Source organism: Tachypleus tridentatus, chromosome 11, assembly GCF_004210375.1.
Source record: "Tachypleus tridentatus isolate NWPU-2018 chromosome 11, ASM421037v1, whole genome shotgun sequence".
Classification (NCBI taxonomy): domain Eukaryota; kingdom Metazoa; phylum Arthropoda; class Merostomata; order Xiphosura; family Limulidae; genus Tachypleus; species Tachypleus tridentatus.
In genome coordinates, this window is record NC_134835.1 from 52,991,837 (window position 1) to 53,011,656 (window position 19,820).

The 19,820-nt window shown below is 32.2% G+C and overlaps 1 protein-coding gene across 3 annotated transcripts in view; it reads right to left on the reverse strand.

The window, feature by feature from the left end:
• The window catches only part of LOC143232169 (uncharacterized), a 48,052-nt gene extending 43,741 nt beyond the window's left edge, over positions 1–4,311 (reverse strand). The window contains exons 1-2 of one of the 3 annotated variants that reach the window (XM_076467273.1): positions 4,022–4,311; positions 1,294–1,847 (exon numbers count right to left, since the gene is read on the reverse strand). In XM_076467273.1, the coding sequence (XP_076323388.1) occupies positions 1,294–1,375 (82 nt within the window). In that variant the 5' untranslated portion in view covers positions 1,376–1,847; positions 4,022–4,311. The remainder of the gene's footprint in view (positions 1–1,293; positions 1,848–4,021) is intronic. The other 2 variants (XM_076467275.1, XM_076467274.1) reach the window with 2 other exon arrangements.
• Positions 4,312–19,820: the final 15,509 nt, after the last annotated feature.

Sequence of the window (19,820 nt, forward strand, 5' to 3'; positions counted from 1 at the left end):
AAGTGACAGATCACGGAACAGACAACTCCTGAGGATGGGTGGTAAGCAGAGAATGGACAATCAAAGAAACAAGAAAGATTACAAGTGAAAAGCTTAAACTCCAGATTCTAAGGATTTGGATACACCCCCATAAACCAGATCTGTAAGCAACTGGGAAGACAGGGGTTTCAGATATGAGAAAAGGATTCAGACACTTAACAGTAAGAAATCGGGTCAAATTAGACAAAAGAAATGGAAATTAAACTAGCAAAAATAACAGATGTTGCTATCAAAGCTACAGAGGGTGATCATGAAGAACTACAGTGAGTATGTGAAGGGCAGAAGGGAAATAAAGGAGAAGAATTACCAGATATTTGAAAAGATGAATGAAAGAGAAAGAGGAGATAAAGTAGATATAAATGGCCATAGTAACAGAGTCACAAAGACGAGTAGGACAAGAAAGATACACAGTAAAGCAAAGTTAGGACAGAGGTACATGAAGAAAATAACTAAAAAATTATTATATGCAATAAAAAATATAATTTATTTGACTTACAAGCATAGCAAACAGAAAAGTGAGAGAAAAGAGAAAAATATAGGACAGAGGTAGAATAGTTTGCCACATTCTTCCCCAGGTGAGGCAGGCTCCACATAGAAAAAAAAAAACATGACTAGAGGCCTAAAATGGAGTAGAAATGGGTTGAAAAAAGCCAACCATTAGATACATGAAAGTGGGAACATCACTAATAAATTTGTTAGTAAATCATGGTCCACAGCTCAATGCTTATAGACAATCCAGTGTGAAATCCAAGACCTGTCACATACAAGGGCATGTGCTGTACTAATTAATCTTAAGGGATAACAGCTGAATGCCAAGTTTATGAATAGATAGTATTTCTAGTTGTTTTTGAAACAGATGGAGGAAATGCCTAAAAAGAAATTCTGGGGTTCAAGACTTTTGTTCTTATTATTCTTATTCTATATGAATATTTTACTTGCATAAATTGTTGAGAGTAATGTAGTGGAAATGTAATAGTTAGAGAAAATGGATGGAAAAAAATTGCAACAAAGACAAAAGAATGTCAATTTGTTAAGTCAACTACAAATTCAAAAATCACAAACAAAAACAGTAGTTTTGCACAGTACTGTTATATTTTCCTTTTGTTTAAGTTTGAGATAATAGCTTCTTTTGTTGTTAGTGTTAAGGAAGTTATAAATAAGTAAAATAGTGAACAAGTTACCTCTTTAGACTCTGGAAGGATTTTATTGCTCTTAGTATCATTAATAATCATAACAACAAACATATACACTTGCCTTCTTGCATGGAACGATCCACTTCCATACATTCTGAAAGATGCCACTCTACCGACTGTTTTACTAAAGCTGAGAAAGGCATCTGACAATTGGGACAAACATTTTCTGGCTGAAGGTCTACATTTTTATCCTTGTTTATGGGTGAATTGCAATATTCATTGTTTATAGAATCTGATATACTTCTCAACTTTTTTATATTACTTTCTTTTTCTTTGACATCTGAATTGTTATGAGGGTAGCTATCACAACTGTCCAATTTTTTCCTTTTAGTTTTTTGAAATTTTAGTGAGTCTATGAGCTGAATTCTGGATGGCTCGAGAAATCACTAATCTGTGATGCTTCATCTGTTGTATCTGCAACACAGCTTTCATCTTCAGTCCTACCATCTTTAAAGTGTTTATGTGGGTTGAAGTAACAAGAAATATTACTTTGTTTACTTTTGTTCCTGAGAGGAAGCTTGGTAGTTCTCTTCCTGTTATGAAGACCTTTTCTAATACTATCCATTTCAAAACTGAAATCACTTTCAGCTAGAAATTGTTTCACATCTTCTTAACCTGAAATAAAATAACATTTACGAACTGTTTAAAATTAAATTATGTACACAACACAGTACATTTTGTAAATTCATTACTAACAATAGTAAAACATTATGCAGGTAAATAAAACCAACATGGATTCACCATATAGAAAGAAATCTTGGTCCATCAATCTGTTACTTTTCATTTTGAGATTGTTATTTGTTATCTGAACATAGAAAAATGAATGTTGATTTGGAAAATTTAGATCTTCAAAACATTTTTGATAAGGTTCCACATAAAGTGATAACAACAGCAGTTTGAGAAATACTGGTTAATTGTACTAGTAGAAATGCTGCCCTATGGGTAGCTGTTTGTGCTAATAATTACTAATTATAGTATTCATGTCTCATTGAAAACATGTATACAAAATGTGAACATTTTCTAAAAAAGTTTTTTTTTCTGTGAAGTACTGCATGAAAAAAGTTTTTGAATTGTGGTGATATGAACTGTGATGCTTTTATATAAATATTATCCTTTTTCAAAAAATAATTTTCTTAAAACTCCACTTTTAGTACTATATTTAAAAATTAGATCAATACAGATATAATCAAACTCTCAGGTTCAGTTTTAGTAAAAGTTGTGTTCTTGTTAATGAAGAGAGTACTTTTACTTAAAATGTGTTTTGTTATAAATAAATGGTTGTTGCACATACTGTAGTTATTTTTCTAAGTGTCTGACTCTTGAATATTCAAAGTATGAAATTGTTTACAGATTTTTTTTAATAGTGCTATTCAGTGTATGGCACTACATTGTACTTAATATTTCAATCACATACACAGATACACATATAGTTGTTGCATTCATTGCAGTAAGATAGTTTGAATGGTGAAACCAAGGTACTGCTGGTATTATTAATACATCCAGTGAACTGGATCCATATTGCTAATGAAGTGGCTCAAAATTCATGTTTGCACATTTGTTTATTATTTAAAAAATTACATTAATGATATTGATAGGGTCATAATTACTACATTTTGCTGATGATTTTGAATTCTTGGATATTTCTAGTTGTACTGAGGGTAACAAGGGACCAATTGGTCATTCATAAAACTATCATTCTCTCATTTCAACTATGTTCACTTGGCCATTACAAGTGTTGATAACAACTAATTACACAAGTCAATCACTCTCTTAGTAACAAACAGTAAAAAACATCATCATATCTGGAGATCAGTCTATTTTTCTCAAGTGCTTAATATTTATTTCTTATTGTTTTTCAGAATATATCATAAAAAAATCATTTTCCTACTAATTCCTTGGATAATCTCATAAACTTCAAATTTCTTTCTTAGAAAAAAAGAATTTATGAAATCTTTACCTATACCTGTTATTGTTACTGTTATATATAAACATCTCTTTCACCTCAAATATAATCTGTAATACTAATAGCAACAAGTAATAATAATACTATTAGTAATAACTTTTCCTCTGAAAACTTTTCATTACATCAACATCTTTCCTTAGAAAGGCAGAACCAAATTTACAGTATCTAAAGTAAGACCTAATTAAACATTTGTGCTTTGTATAAAATTCTCTCTTTTGGAATTTAATAAATACACCTTAAAATTATTTTACATATGCCACTGTTAAAAACAGCATGCATAGTGCTTATCATTTATACGGCTCGAGTGTCTTACACTCGAATAAATTACACAGAATAAATTACTTTATTCTGTCAAGTCATTTTAGTTAGGTCCCATAAAATTATCAATACTAAACGTGTAATTCAAATTATCTTGCATTTACTGAAAATGAGTGAAATCTGTAAGTGTAAAGAAAGTACACGGTGTTCTGAACGTCACTGTGCAGTTTTGTAATCGTATTTTATTCAGTCTATTTCAAGCCAGCAACTGATAGCGGTGTTTAGAAATAAAATGAGAAGGATCCAGGCCTGTACTGATGCCAACGGGGTTCACTTTCAATATTTTTTATAACTGTCATTCATATTTACCTCCTGTATTCTATATTGAAACACGTCTGTTAATAAATATATAAGTGCACAGTGACTTTCCGATATTAGTCAGATATGTAAATTTTAATTTCCAATTGATCGAAGCCATTCTATCGCACATCCTCACTACAGCTAGAAAGCGTAGAATTTAGAAACGTACAAAAGTTTAATACACCTATAAATAACAATAACAACTTACTTTGTGAATAACAATAACTTAATAAGCAATGACTAAGTACTCACTCCAAGCTAGACACTCACTTATATTAGTAGTATTATATAATAATAAGGATCCATTTCAATACCCAAATTTACAATTTAACGACCAAATGAATAGTGGCTTTTACTTTTGGAAAATCCGCTAAACGTAACTGCCACATTTGTTTATTACGAAACAAACAACCACTAATTTTCCCTTATTACTTCATGGACGTTTTAACAACTTGTACGTAAGTAGGGTAACAAATTCGCGCGAAAGCCGACCCGCCCCCTTAAATATATTTTCTTTAGACTGAATATAATTGCAGACTAACATTTATTGTTGTTGGTTCTGAGAAGTTATTGGTGTTTACAAGCCCGAAAAGCCTATTTACACCGGAAATTTTTAAATTAGTTTATGCAAATATAGTGGAGGCTAAATGACAGGACTAAGTAAGGAGTTAAATAACTTATAAAATTAAGAGATTGTTAAGGAAAGAATAAAAACTGAAATAAGTCAATCTGAAAAAAAACAACTTTTAAAAACTGAACTGCTGCAGATATTAATTGAAATCGATGGTATAGTAATAATAAATACGAATGTAATAACCTGAGAGAGCTCTACTCAAAAACTAAGGATCGTAGGTTTGAATCTCTGTCACACCAAATATGTTTGTCATTTCAACCGTGGTAGCGCTATAATGTCACAGTCAATCACACTATTCGTTGTTAAAAAGAGTTGGTAGTGGACGGCTATGAGTAGCTGCTTTCCCTCTAGTCTTACACTGATAAATTAGTGACATCTAGCGCAGATAGCCCCCGTGTAGCTTTGTGTGAAATTCAAAAAACAAACCTTGTTCTTCAGGCAAATGATGAGCACGAATCCTACCATAAGCACTAACAATACAGAAACAGGGTTAATCTGGAAAGATGACATTTCACCAGTGTTCCAACTCTAAGCTGGCATACTCTGTTATTCAAGTAACACGTTGACGGCAGTGAATTCCGATTAACGTCAGTTTAGAGATGGCTCTTTTTGCAAAATATCATTGTTTGTTCAGTTTTCTATTCATTGTTCTTCTAAATACCCTGAAATGAATGTATTCATTTCTTTCGTGTCGTAAAGTGTTGCAAAACTACTTTCGGCCTTGATGTGTTAACCTGATTAGACACGGCAATCTCGGTTAGTTTTTTTTTTTTTTTTTTACGTCTACCAATAGTTTTTCCCAGAACAACTTTTTCTGCAGCCCAATGACGTTTCTGGATTATGGACAAAGCACTCTGGTGGTATGGTACTGTTTGGACGATGTTCATTTGCTTCATACCATTTTTGGACAGTCGAATAACTTAATGTATTAAAATTTCTTTTACACGTCATTTACAAGTTGAGCAAAAATATGGCCTGGCTAATTAATAAATAAATATTTGCTGTGAAATATTATCAATGTTACATCTGTAGGTACCAGTCTGACTGCAAGTATTGATTTTATTCCTTTAAGTCGTACACTCAGTCCTTTCTTGGCTGTACACTCAGTCCTTTCTTGGCTGAACTTGTTTTTTCAGACTTAAGATGTTTTTTATTAAAAACACTCTGCTCTCCACATCTCTTGACTTGTCAGTGTTTTATTCCCCTCAAGTAGAAGGCAATATGAAGAAAACATTAATACGTTATTGAAAAGTGTCTTTTAAGTTGCCAACAAGTAAATGAGAAAATAATGCATTTTTAGTTAATTTATACATTGTTTTGTTGTTTGTTTTTCTTTTACCTGCGTCGATTTCACAAACTTAATGTGATCATCCATCAAAGGCGACACATTCTTCCCGATGGAGGTAATAAACAAAGTTTTATTTTGAATCTTAATGCTGATTCTAAAATTCAAAATCCCCTCACCCCATCCCCACCTCCTAACTAAGCTATCGACTAATATAAATAAAGACAGAGCATGTTCCGTTTTTCAGCTTGCTAACTGTGGAGCTAAGGTTCGATAGTTCAAGTCCTAACTAATGCTAGAGTTGGCTGTGGGTGATATAAGACACTGTTAAATCAGGGGCGGCTAGAGCAGATATCTCCCGTGTAGCTTTGCTCGAAATTCAAACTAAACCAAAACTAACGCTAGAAAAACAGTATATAAAATTTATATAACAATAGATACGGTGTAAGTAAATCTAAACGTTCATTTTAATATTATACACGATATACTATGAATTATTTTTAAATGTTAAAAATCAGCTTTTAAACATGTTAATGGGAATATTTTAACACTGTTTTTATGGGTCAGGCATCCAGGATTTAGCAGAACCTAACTTTTCAAGTCATTCTAGATTGTTTGTTTATTGGCTAACACTTTTACCGAAACCTAATTGGACAAAAAGCAGGCGATTGCTGTTTCTTTTGTGAAAACCGAATTCATGGTTAGTTACAAAATAGATATCGACATACTATTGAGATTCAGTGAATAAGTGTTGTGATCTTGTATTGATAAAGTAACGTTAACAGAGGAAAAGAAGAAAATGGCTTGTAAGTACAAAGTGCTTTTGTGTGGTACTTGTGGGAAATGCCCTTAATGTCGGTGTGGATGCAACCGTTCAAACTCGAGGTCAAAATAGCACGAAAAGCAGGTCAGAAACATCCGCAGATCAAATTAAAGGCACGAAGAAACAAAAAAGGAAGGCCTGATTACTCTATTCTCATTGAAGAGTGATGAAGATGAAATGTCCAGTAATACTTCTGAGGACCCAGTGAATTTAGTGACAGCGAAAAAACGATTCAGATCATCCAATAACTCAAGTGTGAAAGCAAGGTGCTCTTGTAGTACTCCAACATAGCATGGGAACGATGAATATTCAATTCTATAGTTCTTTGGTATCGAATCCACAGCGACATCGAACTTTATAAATAAAGAAGTTTGACGAAAGGCATCAAGTTTCAGTGCTCTTTTCAAGAACAAACGGTTATTTGCGTTCTACATGACTTTACTAAGGATTTTATGCGTTTTGTTACTACCAGGAGGCCCAGACGGTCTTATGATGGTGATTGGAAACGACATTTGTAAGAAATATAATAATACAAAACTATTTTAATCTGCCAACCATGTACAACAAGTTGTGACAGAGAAATGTATCAATTGAAAAGTTATGCTGGCACTACTATGTTAGTTGATGACATTCAAAGAAGTGAAAGAGAGATAAAAGATTGAAGAACAAACTTTTAAAATAGCTAGATGGCACTTTCGTCGATCGAAGTCTGAGTTTCAGCTAGAACCTACAGTATAATTTGTTCAGCATTATTGTAAGTGAGTTGCAATAAAAGTGGCAAAGTACCACTGATGAAGGCGATAAGAATTACCCTACTGACGTCAAGGTCAAGGCCTTTGTATCTACTCTGAAAACAAGGAACAAAAACACGAACATATAGCTAAGAACATAACAAATTATACTTGATGTTAGCCAAAAGGCCGAAAGGGTAGGTAATTACTACAACACCACATGCATATTTTTCAAGTTTACTTCTGTGTACGACAAGAGCCAAAAAATTTGCGATAAGTTCATTAAATCTGCGAATTTCTTCGTAAATCTCTGTGTGAAATTTTAGTTCTGTCTGAAAATGCTGAAAATAGAGTTTTAGCTCATTCCAGAATGATGTCATATAATAAAGTCTTCCACACAGACAAAATCCTGGGTGCCTAGTTCATGGAAACACTATTAAAAAAAACAAATTCAGATGAAGGTTAAAAGCAAAGAAAGTACGTTTATAAATGATAAAATTCAACAATCTTTCAACTTGAAGAGATGTTGAAAACTGAATTTTGTTCGTTCGAGCTTTCTTCAAGAATGTAATCATTACACTTTTAATGAATGACAATAGTTCTTAAATTCTCAACATTAATAACAGTATTTTTTCCGTTATTGTTAATACGTTTATTAAGATAAATAATGCGTAAAGTATTGGTTAGTTAGTACTAGCAGGATGTAATGTCTTCATCAGTGCTGAAAGTATTAGTTATAGATTAGAAATTTAATGTCGTTGATAGAATATATATTAGCAGCTTCATTTGTCTTTTAAGTTTAATGTTCCAAGAAATGTAGGAAGAAAGAGTAAACTAACCTATAAATGGATTCTCTTCTTGACCACGTCATCCGTTATATCGCACAACAGAAACATGAATGTTTTATTTGTATATATTTTCTGTTGTGCGATATAATGGATGACGCGTTCAAGAAAAGAATCCACCTACAGGTTAGCTTACTCTTTCTTTCTACATTTCTGGAACATTAAACTTAATGTCGAGACGCGCTTTAATTAATTAGCTACAACGTAACATGAAAAACACACGTAGTTGGTTAATTAAGGAAGCCATACAAGTTGATACTTTAGTAACATCAATTATATCTGCATTATTATGCAGATTACATATTATAAGAAGCAATTTGTATCTTGGCTTTTTCTTCTTATTTCAACTTTAAAGGAGATGTGTGTGTGCATGTGTTTTCTTATAGCAAAGCCACATTAGGCTATCTGCTGACCCCACCGAGAGGAATCGAACCCCTGATTTTAGCACTATAAATCTATAGACTTACCGTTGTACTAGCGGGGGGCTATCAAGGAGATAAAATAGTTCTAGTAAAAATATTCCATACCTTGAAACTATTTGGTTGATTCTAATACACTCGGAAAAAGTAAAAATTAATTTGTTATTACAGCCACGAAAATATAAACGAGAATATTTTCACAACTGTAATAATATGGTTTTCGTGAGTAAATGTGCCAGTGGTGAGCAAGTTCAGGATCTCATTGTTTCAGAGATTAAGGTTATTTGTGCTGTTATAACCTTTTACTTTATTTTTTTGTCGATAAAATGAACACTGTACAGTTTTAGAATCACTGGCATAGAATCTATAGAACGAAAGCGAACACTTAACTTTGAAAATAATTTTTCTGATTTCATCATTATGCATAGGTGGGTACTGGCTATTCCTACTGATACGTGGAACTTCTAATTTGGATACTTAAAAATTTTATCATTCAAGTGTATATAAACAGCGTACTAGAAACTTTTGGATACTGAGTCAACTAAACAAAAATATGAAACAAATTACACTGTAGCTCTGTACTTAGAATGTTTGTTTTATACTATTTTCTCAGAATTTTTACATTTTCGTTTCGACCTTCATGGCTTATAGGTTAGTCTAGGGGCTTCTATCGCAAAAAATCGCGTTTCGATATCCGCCATGAGTAGAGCACAGATTGTACTGCTTTGTGCTTAATGACAAACAAACATTTTAATTTTATTTTCACATGTTTGATCCAGTTATAATTTTTCTTGCTATTTGTACGTCTGCGGACTTACATTATAAGAAACCGGGTTTTGATATTTGTGATGGGCAGAGCACAGATAGTCTCTTGTGTAGCTATGTGCTTAACAACAAGCAACAACAAATTATCTCTGATAATTATAAACATTGTTTTGTTTCATTTCAAAAGATTAAAATTAGAAATACCTATACAAATAAAAAAAATCTTCCAATTTTAAAGCATCCCTTTTTGTGTCTTTTAATATTGACCAATTGAGCAACTCTTCTGTAACGAAAGGTCGTGTAAATTGAAGAGGTTTACAGTTAAAATATAGAATTAACTGAAAGGCAGAGATTCAGAACAAATATAGTACTTAATTCAAATTATGAATTTTAAAATGAACTAGGGATCCTTCTATAAAAAGTAATTAAACAAGAACTAAGACCACAATCACAAATTTATAAAATTTAATATCTTGTTTGTTTTTTTGCACAAAGCAACTCGAGGGCTATCTGTGCTAGCCGTCTCTAATTTAGCAGTGTAAGACTAGAGGGAAGGCAGCTAGTCATCACCACCCACCCTTGGGCTACTCTTTTACCAACGAATAGTGGGATTGACCGTCACATTATAACGCCCCCACGGCTGGGAGGGCGAGTATGTGTGGCGCGAGTCGGGCGCGAACCCGGTAGGCCATGACAGGCCGTTTAATCTCTACTTTGGCAGCTTTATACGCAGAGATATATCCTGTAGGCGAAATTAAGGATTAAATTTCATAATTTTATTGTAGTCAAATTACTGTTTTATTACTTTTTATAGCAGGATTCCTACTTCATTTTGAAATTCATAATTTTTTATATTCTTGTTTGTCTACTTTTTATGTTATACTTGTATAAAGTATAAAGTTATCTTTAGAAACTGTCGGGTGTCTGTTCATCAATGCGTAGCGCCATCTATTGGGTATAGTGCACTTGAAAAGTTATTTTGTCACATATATGTTTACCATTTATATTATACCCGTATATGTATGTATATATGAATTACTTGAAATCCTCGACCCCTACTATTGAGTGCTTGAAGTATTCATCTACATTTACTGTACCAACATGATATTATTAGAGAACAGTTCCTGAATAAGGACATCAAGTTATTCGTCTTGAACTAGCAGTTGCTCATTAAGTGGATTTTCAACAATATTTATCAATTTGGAAACTACCCCGAATAAATTATGAATTAAATGATTATGCTGTAGGTATTCAGACATAGTTTAATTTCTGTAATCTAGTTAATACTTCCTCTAATATCTCTTTTAACAAAGCTATTATTTCTTCGATAAACTTACTAAGTTTATAAACTAAAACTACTTATCTAAATTCTACTTCTGCGAATGAAGTAACACTGTATGTTGGTAGTCATAATGTTTTATCGAGCAAATGAAGAGTCTTGTATATAATACAGCACTTTGCTTTAAACAGTGTCCAATGTCGGGCTTAATATTAATGTGTATTTTTCCCTTCTTCAGTATCATCTTTAAAAATATATAGATATACGAAGCTTAAACACGCGAATTTATATTTGAAATATTTAGGTATTCATGAAGCATTTAAAAATGTTCAATTACATACAAAATTCATTACATATATTTATTTCGCGTTTTGATTGTATATAACAATATAATGTTATAGGTATCATCATATAAAACCTTTTAGGTAATATAGTGTGTTAATCTGCATTAAGTTTTATGACTCTAATGATAGACAGCAACAACTGATCTACTTCCATTATGCATTATTTGATAAACAAGAACAACTTATACATTTCTCTTCTGCATGACCTGTTCGACAGCAACCGATATATTTTTATTTTATTTCTTATGATAAACAGTATCAACTGATATATTCCTTTTTGGATGAAATGATACACAGTAGAATTTGATATATTACCTTGATGCATGGTCTAATAAACAGCAACATCTGATATATTTCCATTCTACATGATATTTGTTATAAACGTACCTTAAAAATAAATATATTATTTCCACATTTTCTGAAGTTTTAACTACATTTATTAGCTAAAATACCAGTTTATTTCAAGTGTATTTCTACTGTTATATGAACTTCAAAACAACAACAAACGACATCTTATTGCTGGAAATGTGCTAAGATGTGTGAGTTACAATACGTTTAGTTTGCAGTTGATTAAACAAACAAACGAACACCCAGATAGACATGAAGACGCGTAGGTAAATAAATAGATAGAGAGAGATATTATAGCTGTTGTACTTGGGGTTACCACGTTAACCTGGTGAAACGTACAGATATTATACTTTGTACATACGATAATAAATAAGTTTTAAAATGATCTTAAGTTAATCAAAATAAGTTCGTTATTTTTAAGACCTGATGTCTGGGGATTAATGTTTTGTTAAAAACATAACATGCACATTACACTCTGTGTATAATTTTTAGACAAATAATATTTTTTTTACTTGGAATTACGCGCAAAACTAAACGAGGGCTATATAACCAGCCGTCTCTAATTCAACAGCGAAAGACTATATGGAGGACAGCTAGTCATCACCACCCACTGCCAACTCTGGGGCTTCTCTTTTGCCAACGAATAGTGGGATTGACCGTGACATAATAACACCCCCAGGGCTGAAAGAGCAATCATGTATAGTAAGAGACTAGTCATGCAAGGCCCTGACTTTTTGGAATGAAAGTCAACAAACTGATTTATGTTGCTTTATTTGTGTATTTTGATAACCTTCTAAATTGTACACTTCAATGGAGTTATTGTTATTCTCTGTTTAAGTCGCAATATTATAAGGTAACATCTTCAGTTTGTTTGTTTTTTTGAATTTCGCTCAAAGCTACTCAAGGGCTATCTGTGCTAGCCGTCCCTAATTTAGCAGTGTAAAACTAGATGGAAGGCAGCTAGTCATCACCACCCACCGCCAACTCTTGGGCTACTCTTTTACCATCGAATAGCGGGATTGACCGTCATAATATAACGCCCCCAAGGCTGAAAGGGCGAGCATGTTTCGTGCGAGCGGGAGTCGAACGCCTTAACCCACCTGGTCATGCCGGGCCAGGTAATATCTTCAATATAATGTAATGATTTACACGTTTCTAAGAATTTAATTAAATCTTACTTTTCGGAATGAGTTTTTTATCACCTAAAATTTACTTTGGCAGCTGACCAAGTGATTTTCAATGTATGTTATTTGACTATATACTGTTTATTATTTATTTCCATAGTCTGCTTAGAGGGGTTACTTGTTTTAATCACTCGCACCGCTCTACAGTAGTGTGTTATGTGTCAGTCAGTCAACAGACACTAAAATGACGTTGCACAAGGAACTCTCAATGTTATAATTTGTAATATCGTGACGTCAGTTAAACATACGCATGTCATGAATCACGAGAAGCATTATACACTCTCTAGGTTACAACGCAGCTTGAGATATGTTACTCTTAATTTTAGTTTTATTTACTTTTGAAACATAACACTTTCGGGGACCATGCGGAAGTACATATAGTTTAATTTTGTTATACGTGATAAACTAATGTACTGAAATTCGGACTTGATACAAGTACGAATGATATAATAATTATATCTAGAAGTACAGTAATTTACTCGAGTTAAATATAATGTCGGTAAATTTGGTAATAATACGAAAATGGGCATTTGAGTTATCTAAAAGCTAGTCTTAAAACAGATTCTAAAGCGTATAATCAGCTCTGTTACTTAAGAAAATAAATATTTAGAAATCCATACGTTATGATTTAAAATTTAATTTATCTAGCTGATAGAAAGAAAAGTTGAAAGATCAAAACAAGTAGGCCACAAATAAAATCAGGAATTCAAGGTAAGTGTAATGACGTTACATGAGAGAGAGAGAGAGATGCGATCAGTGACCTAAGTTGCGCAGGAACTGATATGAAAACAGAATTTACGAGATGTAAAATTTGATTACGTTTAGAGAATAGGAAATAAAAAGCAAAGTATGAATACAGACTGAGGTTGGATGAAGATAAATTATAAATAGAGAAAGAAAAGAAGAGAGTGAGAGAAATATATATAAACAGATTGGAGAGACGGGAAAAAAGAAATTAGACAGTAAAATTCAGAATAGGAGAATAAAGTTAAGGGTTCAGAAGAAATAAAACAAAAATATAATTGATATAGAACAGTGAAAGTAAAGAGTGCCAAGAAATTAACTGCATATATTTTGTTATTTTTTGACTTGTATGCTACACAATGGGCTATCTGTGCTCCGCTCACAACCAGGTATCAAAACCCAAGTTTTAGCGTTAAAAGCACTTAGACTTACTTCTGAGCCACAAGAGGAAAAGAGTTCGTAGCAGAATAAGAGGAGAGGAAATAAAAATTAAAAGGCGGGAGTCTAATGGAAAAAGTTACTAGTATATACATAGACAATCCTAAATATTTATCAACATATAGAAAACGTATAGGATCACGTCTTTCATCAGCAGTTCAATTTCTTCTAATTGTCCGAGATATTCAAATATCACTGTTTTTTTTTTCCTGGTTGCAAGCATTCCCATTATTAGTTTTTTTTCGCATAAGAATATATTTGAACCTTAGCTCGTTGAAACTGTTACTGCCTTATTAAAATTGAGCACGATTCAAGCTAAGCTTATTTAAACGCCTATCAGACTTTTAGTTGTATAGATCACATAAGCAAACTTTGTTACACGTGTGTCTAAACAACAATTCGTATTACAGAATTTTTAAGGTACTTTTAACGTGACGAATATCACAATATACAGTTATGGAAGTACAAAAACCTTCATTTAAACTTTCGGTTATTCAAAACAAATTAAAAAATGAATTATTTTAGTAAATAAACTCTGTTTTCATAATTTCAAACTTGTATAAATATCATAAACACCTTAGAAAGGAATAAAAGAAGTTCGGCTGGTTTTCTATTATAAGGATAATGTTGAAGTTTTTATTTTAAGATATTGAATTTGAAAGTTTTTATTTATTGTGTATCTTTTAAAAGAAAAAGTCTAATTGTTTTCAAATTTTACAACTCAAACAGCAACTGTCGAAACTATCGATAACAGTGAAGCACATAACAGATAAATCAATGTATCCTAATTATTAAACGTTTGTGTTTTCAGACACTGCATTCATCTAGTTAGGTTGAGTTGTTGAATTTGTTATATAATTCACAGTGTTAATGTTTAGTTCCAATCTAAATTGTTCGCTTGATTTTTTTCGGAAGTTGTTGATAATAAGTTGTTTGAGTCATTGATTGCTTTCTATGAAGATACTCATTCTGAGTTCAACCTGGAAATGAAAAATACTGCCGTTGGAAAGAACTCAGTTTACTGTCATTTTTATTCTGTGATATGCAATAGAAAAATGGTCTAATTAGATTTCATTATCTAATAGAAAATGCTCTAATTAGATTATATCATTATATAGATCAATGAAATAATTTTTTTTTATTAATCTAAACCTATTCTCTCTGTTGTTTGATGTGTCGTATAACAACAGTTTAAAGTTTTAGCACATCTTTTAAAGGCCCTGCATCATTCATAGGTTTAGTTGTCAGGCTGGGAATCCATAGGCTCCAAGATTCGCGCCTCGATGATACCAAACTCGCACTGCATTTTCAGCTAGAGATGTATTATGAGATTAGAATTCAACCACGTTAGTTCAAAGCCGTTCATAGCTCTTGTGATGAAGGGTGCTGCTGACAATTTGGTTTTCATTCTAGTCAGTAATTTAAAATTAAAGATAACCTTTCCTGAACTTTAATGGTCTCTAAACTGGCCGTTTACCCCTAATGCTGTTCAGATTGAAAATTGTAATAATACTTATATTGTCAGTAGATGGCAGCACCAAGATGCCAGTTAGAATGTACAAAGTACAACAACAGTTGATTCTTTTTAAATGTTGTAATTCTTTCTACTTTCCAAAAATTTAGAACTTTCAGCTCTACACAGCAGCTTAAGATAACTGTGCTTCTGCAAGAATGAACATAAATCACATTTGTTAAGGTTATTAGTTGACATAACTTAAAAATTTCCACAATGATGTCAGTAATTACCCCTCACGCTGGACGCTGTCGCTGATTGGCTGCTTCAGGGGAAGGGAGTAGGAACGATGACATCGTAAACAACATTGAAGATGCTGCCATAGGCAAGAGAAACTACGACTTCCTAGTTACACAAAGTGCCACAAGAGGACGCATTGATAAAATAAGTAAAATAAGAGAGAAAACTTGCCAAGTGTAACATCATAGTTCTACAAGAAAATCTAGTTCAGTTTTGCTTTGTACAACGACGCTAATGCTTAAGATCTATTGTTTGAATTCCTTCCGTAAAAGTGATGCTTTCTTGGTTTGATATATTTCGTACTTTCCTAAGTTTTTGAATGGTTGAATATTAATATCTAAAATTATTCCCATCACTTGATAGAGTGACGTAATGGTCATTCCCAACCGGATAGCCATGAGATGAATCAGATGTTTCTTCCTGCTATATAACAGAAGAGGAATATAACCCATCGTTTTTTATATTTTCTTTTTTCGCCGTTTTATTAGAGACAGCAACATTTCTTTTCCTTCATATAAGACACTAAAATACAGTGTATAATCAGTAAAATACAGCAACATTGTTTATTAAAATAATTAATAAGACAGAAAACATACGTTAGTATGTCAAAGAAACACGTAAGTTATAATAAAAAACAAAAACATATATATTATAATATACTTATTGACTGGCTCACCATTCTTTTTTCTAGGTATTGGAACTGTACCAGTCTGATTATTAGTGATGAAAGGTATAGCGTATTTATATTTAAAAAGTGACCCAGATTTCACTGAACTTTAGAATTTTATTAAAAATTAGGACATGTCTGAACTTGTAACCGAGGTTATGAATACTAATCAGCAACAGCTAATTTTGTCACTGTTCGAGTACATACAAATATAATTTGTTTTATTGTATAATGAAATCGTAAATCCCATACATTTTGCATGTTGATTATTCACTGATTTTTAAGTTCAGTGACAAACAAAAACTCTAGTTAAAGTATGGTGAACATTAAATTAATGTAGATAACGCAAGATTATGTAGAATGTGAACCATTTATCTTCAATATTACGTATAATATAAATAGATAGATGTCATGCAGCATCCTTTGTATTTACTAACAAACAGTGGTTTTAATATCAGACATTCTCAAAGTTTCATGTTCATAACAGTAAGTGAATGAGACTTGTACATGAGACCCATAAGTTCTTTATCAACTCAGCTAAAAAGACTAGTCTTCTATCTCTTAGTAATAAGACACTTTTTTTTTTAAATACTCAAAGTATTACAAAATATATGGGAAGGATATTACTTGTAGGAAGGATATTATTTCCAAATTAAATACTTTTGTCCTAACATATATTTTACATTTAATTTCTTTTGAAAATCATTCGTTATCCGAAGTAAGAACTATTAAAACGAGTCTTTTGACCTTCTGTGGGCAAAAAAAAGAAGATAGAGAGTCGTAATGATACATGTTGGTACTTAAAAAGACCATCAGTGTTATAGTACCTTTACGAAACTTAACCAACTTTAACGATATTTATAGAAAGCACTATTTAGGTTTTGGCAGCACGTATTCTGGAAACGCAGACAGTTTCTTAAGGTTGTAGTTTTTGTATAATTTGGTTTGCCCTTGATACTGTGTTTTCTTATGAGAAGCAATAATTGCTGTCTATGTGAAAGCTAAAAATTTATTAACTTAAATAAAGTTTCATATCTTGAAGCATTAAAATAAGGCATCTATTGTAATAAGGTTTTCTCAATATTTTTAGACACAATTGCTTTAGAAATAACTGTTGCATTTGTAGTTATGAAATATGCTCCTATATGTTTATAAAATATTAATTCACACGATACAATGTAGAAAGGATGGGTAAACGTTTGAAAGAACCACCTCTACACTGCATTAAACGAGTTAACAACGCATTTGTTCAAAAATAACTTGAATTTTCAGAGTTGTCATAAATTAAGTTACTTAGTGCGCATCAAGATTGTGATATTAATAATCAAACTGTAATATTCTCTTTGTTCCTAACGTATATTATCAAAGATTATAAAAACACATTTATATTTATAAAGTTTTAAGAACGTCTAGATTTTTTTCCTTAATTAGTGTTAGTCACTTGCAAAATCTGTAGAAAGAAGAAGGACTGGAAAAATATTGACGTAAATAAATATAATAATAATAATGTATGACTTATAAAAATATTTTTTGTTATGTCATTTTTTTTGGTACTATAACCCACTCCTACTTCCAACTTGTTTCAGTCGAACTTTAGTCATTGTAGGTTTGAGAACGTTAATGAATTATATCTTCCTGTTGACTGAAAAGAGGATGACATTTGTTGAGAATATATTGTTTAAAGTTTTATTATTTCGTTTCTGATGATAATTTTACTGAAGTTTCTTTCATGGAAGACGTTTTAAAAATATTTTTAATTGATAGAAGCCGAGCTTAGCTTTAGTTTTACAAGTATTATGAAATAAATAAATAATAATAATAATAACTATTTGAGGCTGGGTACTGAGCTTGATAGAAATGGAGCAAGCAAGACAAGGACGTAGTTAGACATACAACTTAATCTGGCTAATGATCTTATAGCAGACTAAGCCTTCTCGACTTTACATGGAGAATAAAATCCTTACATTATTGGCTTCTCTACTTTGTCTATTGAAAGCTTGTTGTTTGAATGGAACCTCATCATTATATTTCCTAGAGTTAACTTTTATCACTTTTTGCAAAAGAGTAACATTTTATTATTGAAAATTCTTGTTCCACTTGTTTTTCCAGTAAAGAAATCAGTAATGTAAGGATTGTAATCCCAATGTCAAGTCGAGACGGCTTAGTCTGCTATGTGATCATCAGCTGAATCACGTGATATGTCCACATCTACCTCTATCTTGTTTGGTCCATTTTTATCACGTTCAGTAGCCAGTCGAACATAGATTTATCATGTCGTGATAGTTTTTTTTTGTTAATATTTGTTTGTTCCCTTTTTTTGAATAAGATGGCGTGCATCAGCTACTAGGTTATATAGTGTATTCTAAAGTTTTATATATGTATATTTTGTATAAAATAACAATAAAATAGGTTTTCAAAGATAGTGAAGACTGTTACCCGCTATCAAGTAATGATAACAATTATATTTACTAATAGCGCTAGATAGGCCTCACGCTGTTGAAGAAAACTGGGTTTTAACGATTCTCCAGTTTTCGACTTTAGGGTGCTCTCTCTCTCATAGGTATTTGGGTATTGATGTTTTTGTACCCAGGAGGGTCAGATTTGGTCGATTTGAAGTGTTTTCTCTCTCTCTAGTTGCTTGGGTATATAAATTTTGCATACGCGGGAGGGTCAGGTACACTAGACCTCTTCCTCCTTCCTTTTCACTGTTAGGGTGGACTGCTTAGCATATTTAAAGTAAATACATGAGGGCCAGAGTGATGAACATTACTCAGACCCTTTTCAGGGCAATGTCCATGTATACTGTACTTTCAGATTCACTAAGTCTAGATCATAGGTGACCTGTTTTATTTTAGCACTAATTTATTATTTGTATAATATTATTTATTATTATTGCTATATATACGAATGTATTATTTTTATTTATTTATTTTATTATTATTATTTTTTACCTAATTTTAACTTAATGATCTAGCATATAAATTAATCGGGGAGAGGTGTTTAGGACTCTCTTCACCATATATGCAATACATGTCTAGTTCTCATAACAACTCATTTGATCTCCAATTTTTATCGAAATATTTTATTGTACTATGTAGAAGTCTATCTGGTATTATTTGTGTATTTGAATATTTATGCATAAACTTTGAGGAAGTAGTTTTGGGTACTCTATATGCTGTCGTAATTAATGTATTTTGTAATGATTATAGTTTGGTTTGCACTTGTTTTTTACTTACGTTAATCCATGCAGGAGCTGCATAGTCTAAAAACTTATATATGTTTTGTATATTTTAAGGATGTTTTCAGGTGTTGTTTCATAGTTTTTACGAGTTAGATTCCTAGCATAGTTTATTCTTCGCCAAATTTTAGTGTTTATGTTATTTACATGTTTTGTCCAGATAAATTTAGAATCATATGTTAATCCTAAAAAAATTGCAGATGTAGCAGTCTAGAGAAGTGCTCCATTCATGTAAATCTGCGGTTGTGGCTCGAATTCTATGAGGTGCTTCTAGATAGCTATTGGTTTGGTTTGAATTTCGCGCAAAGCTACACGAGAGCTATCCGCGCTAGCCATCTTTAATAGTGCAGTGTAAGACTAGAGGGAAGGCAGTTGGACATCAATATCCACTGCCAAATTTTGGTCTACTCTTTTACTAACGAATAGTGGGATTGAATGTAACATTATAACGCCCCCATGGCTGAAAGGGCGAGCATGTTTGGTGTGACGTGGATTTGAACTCGTGATCCT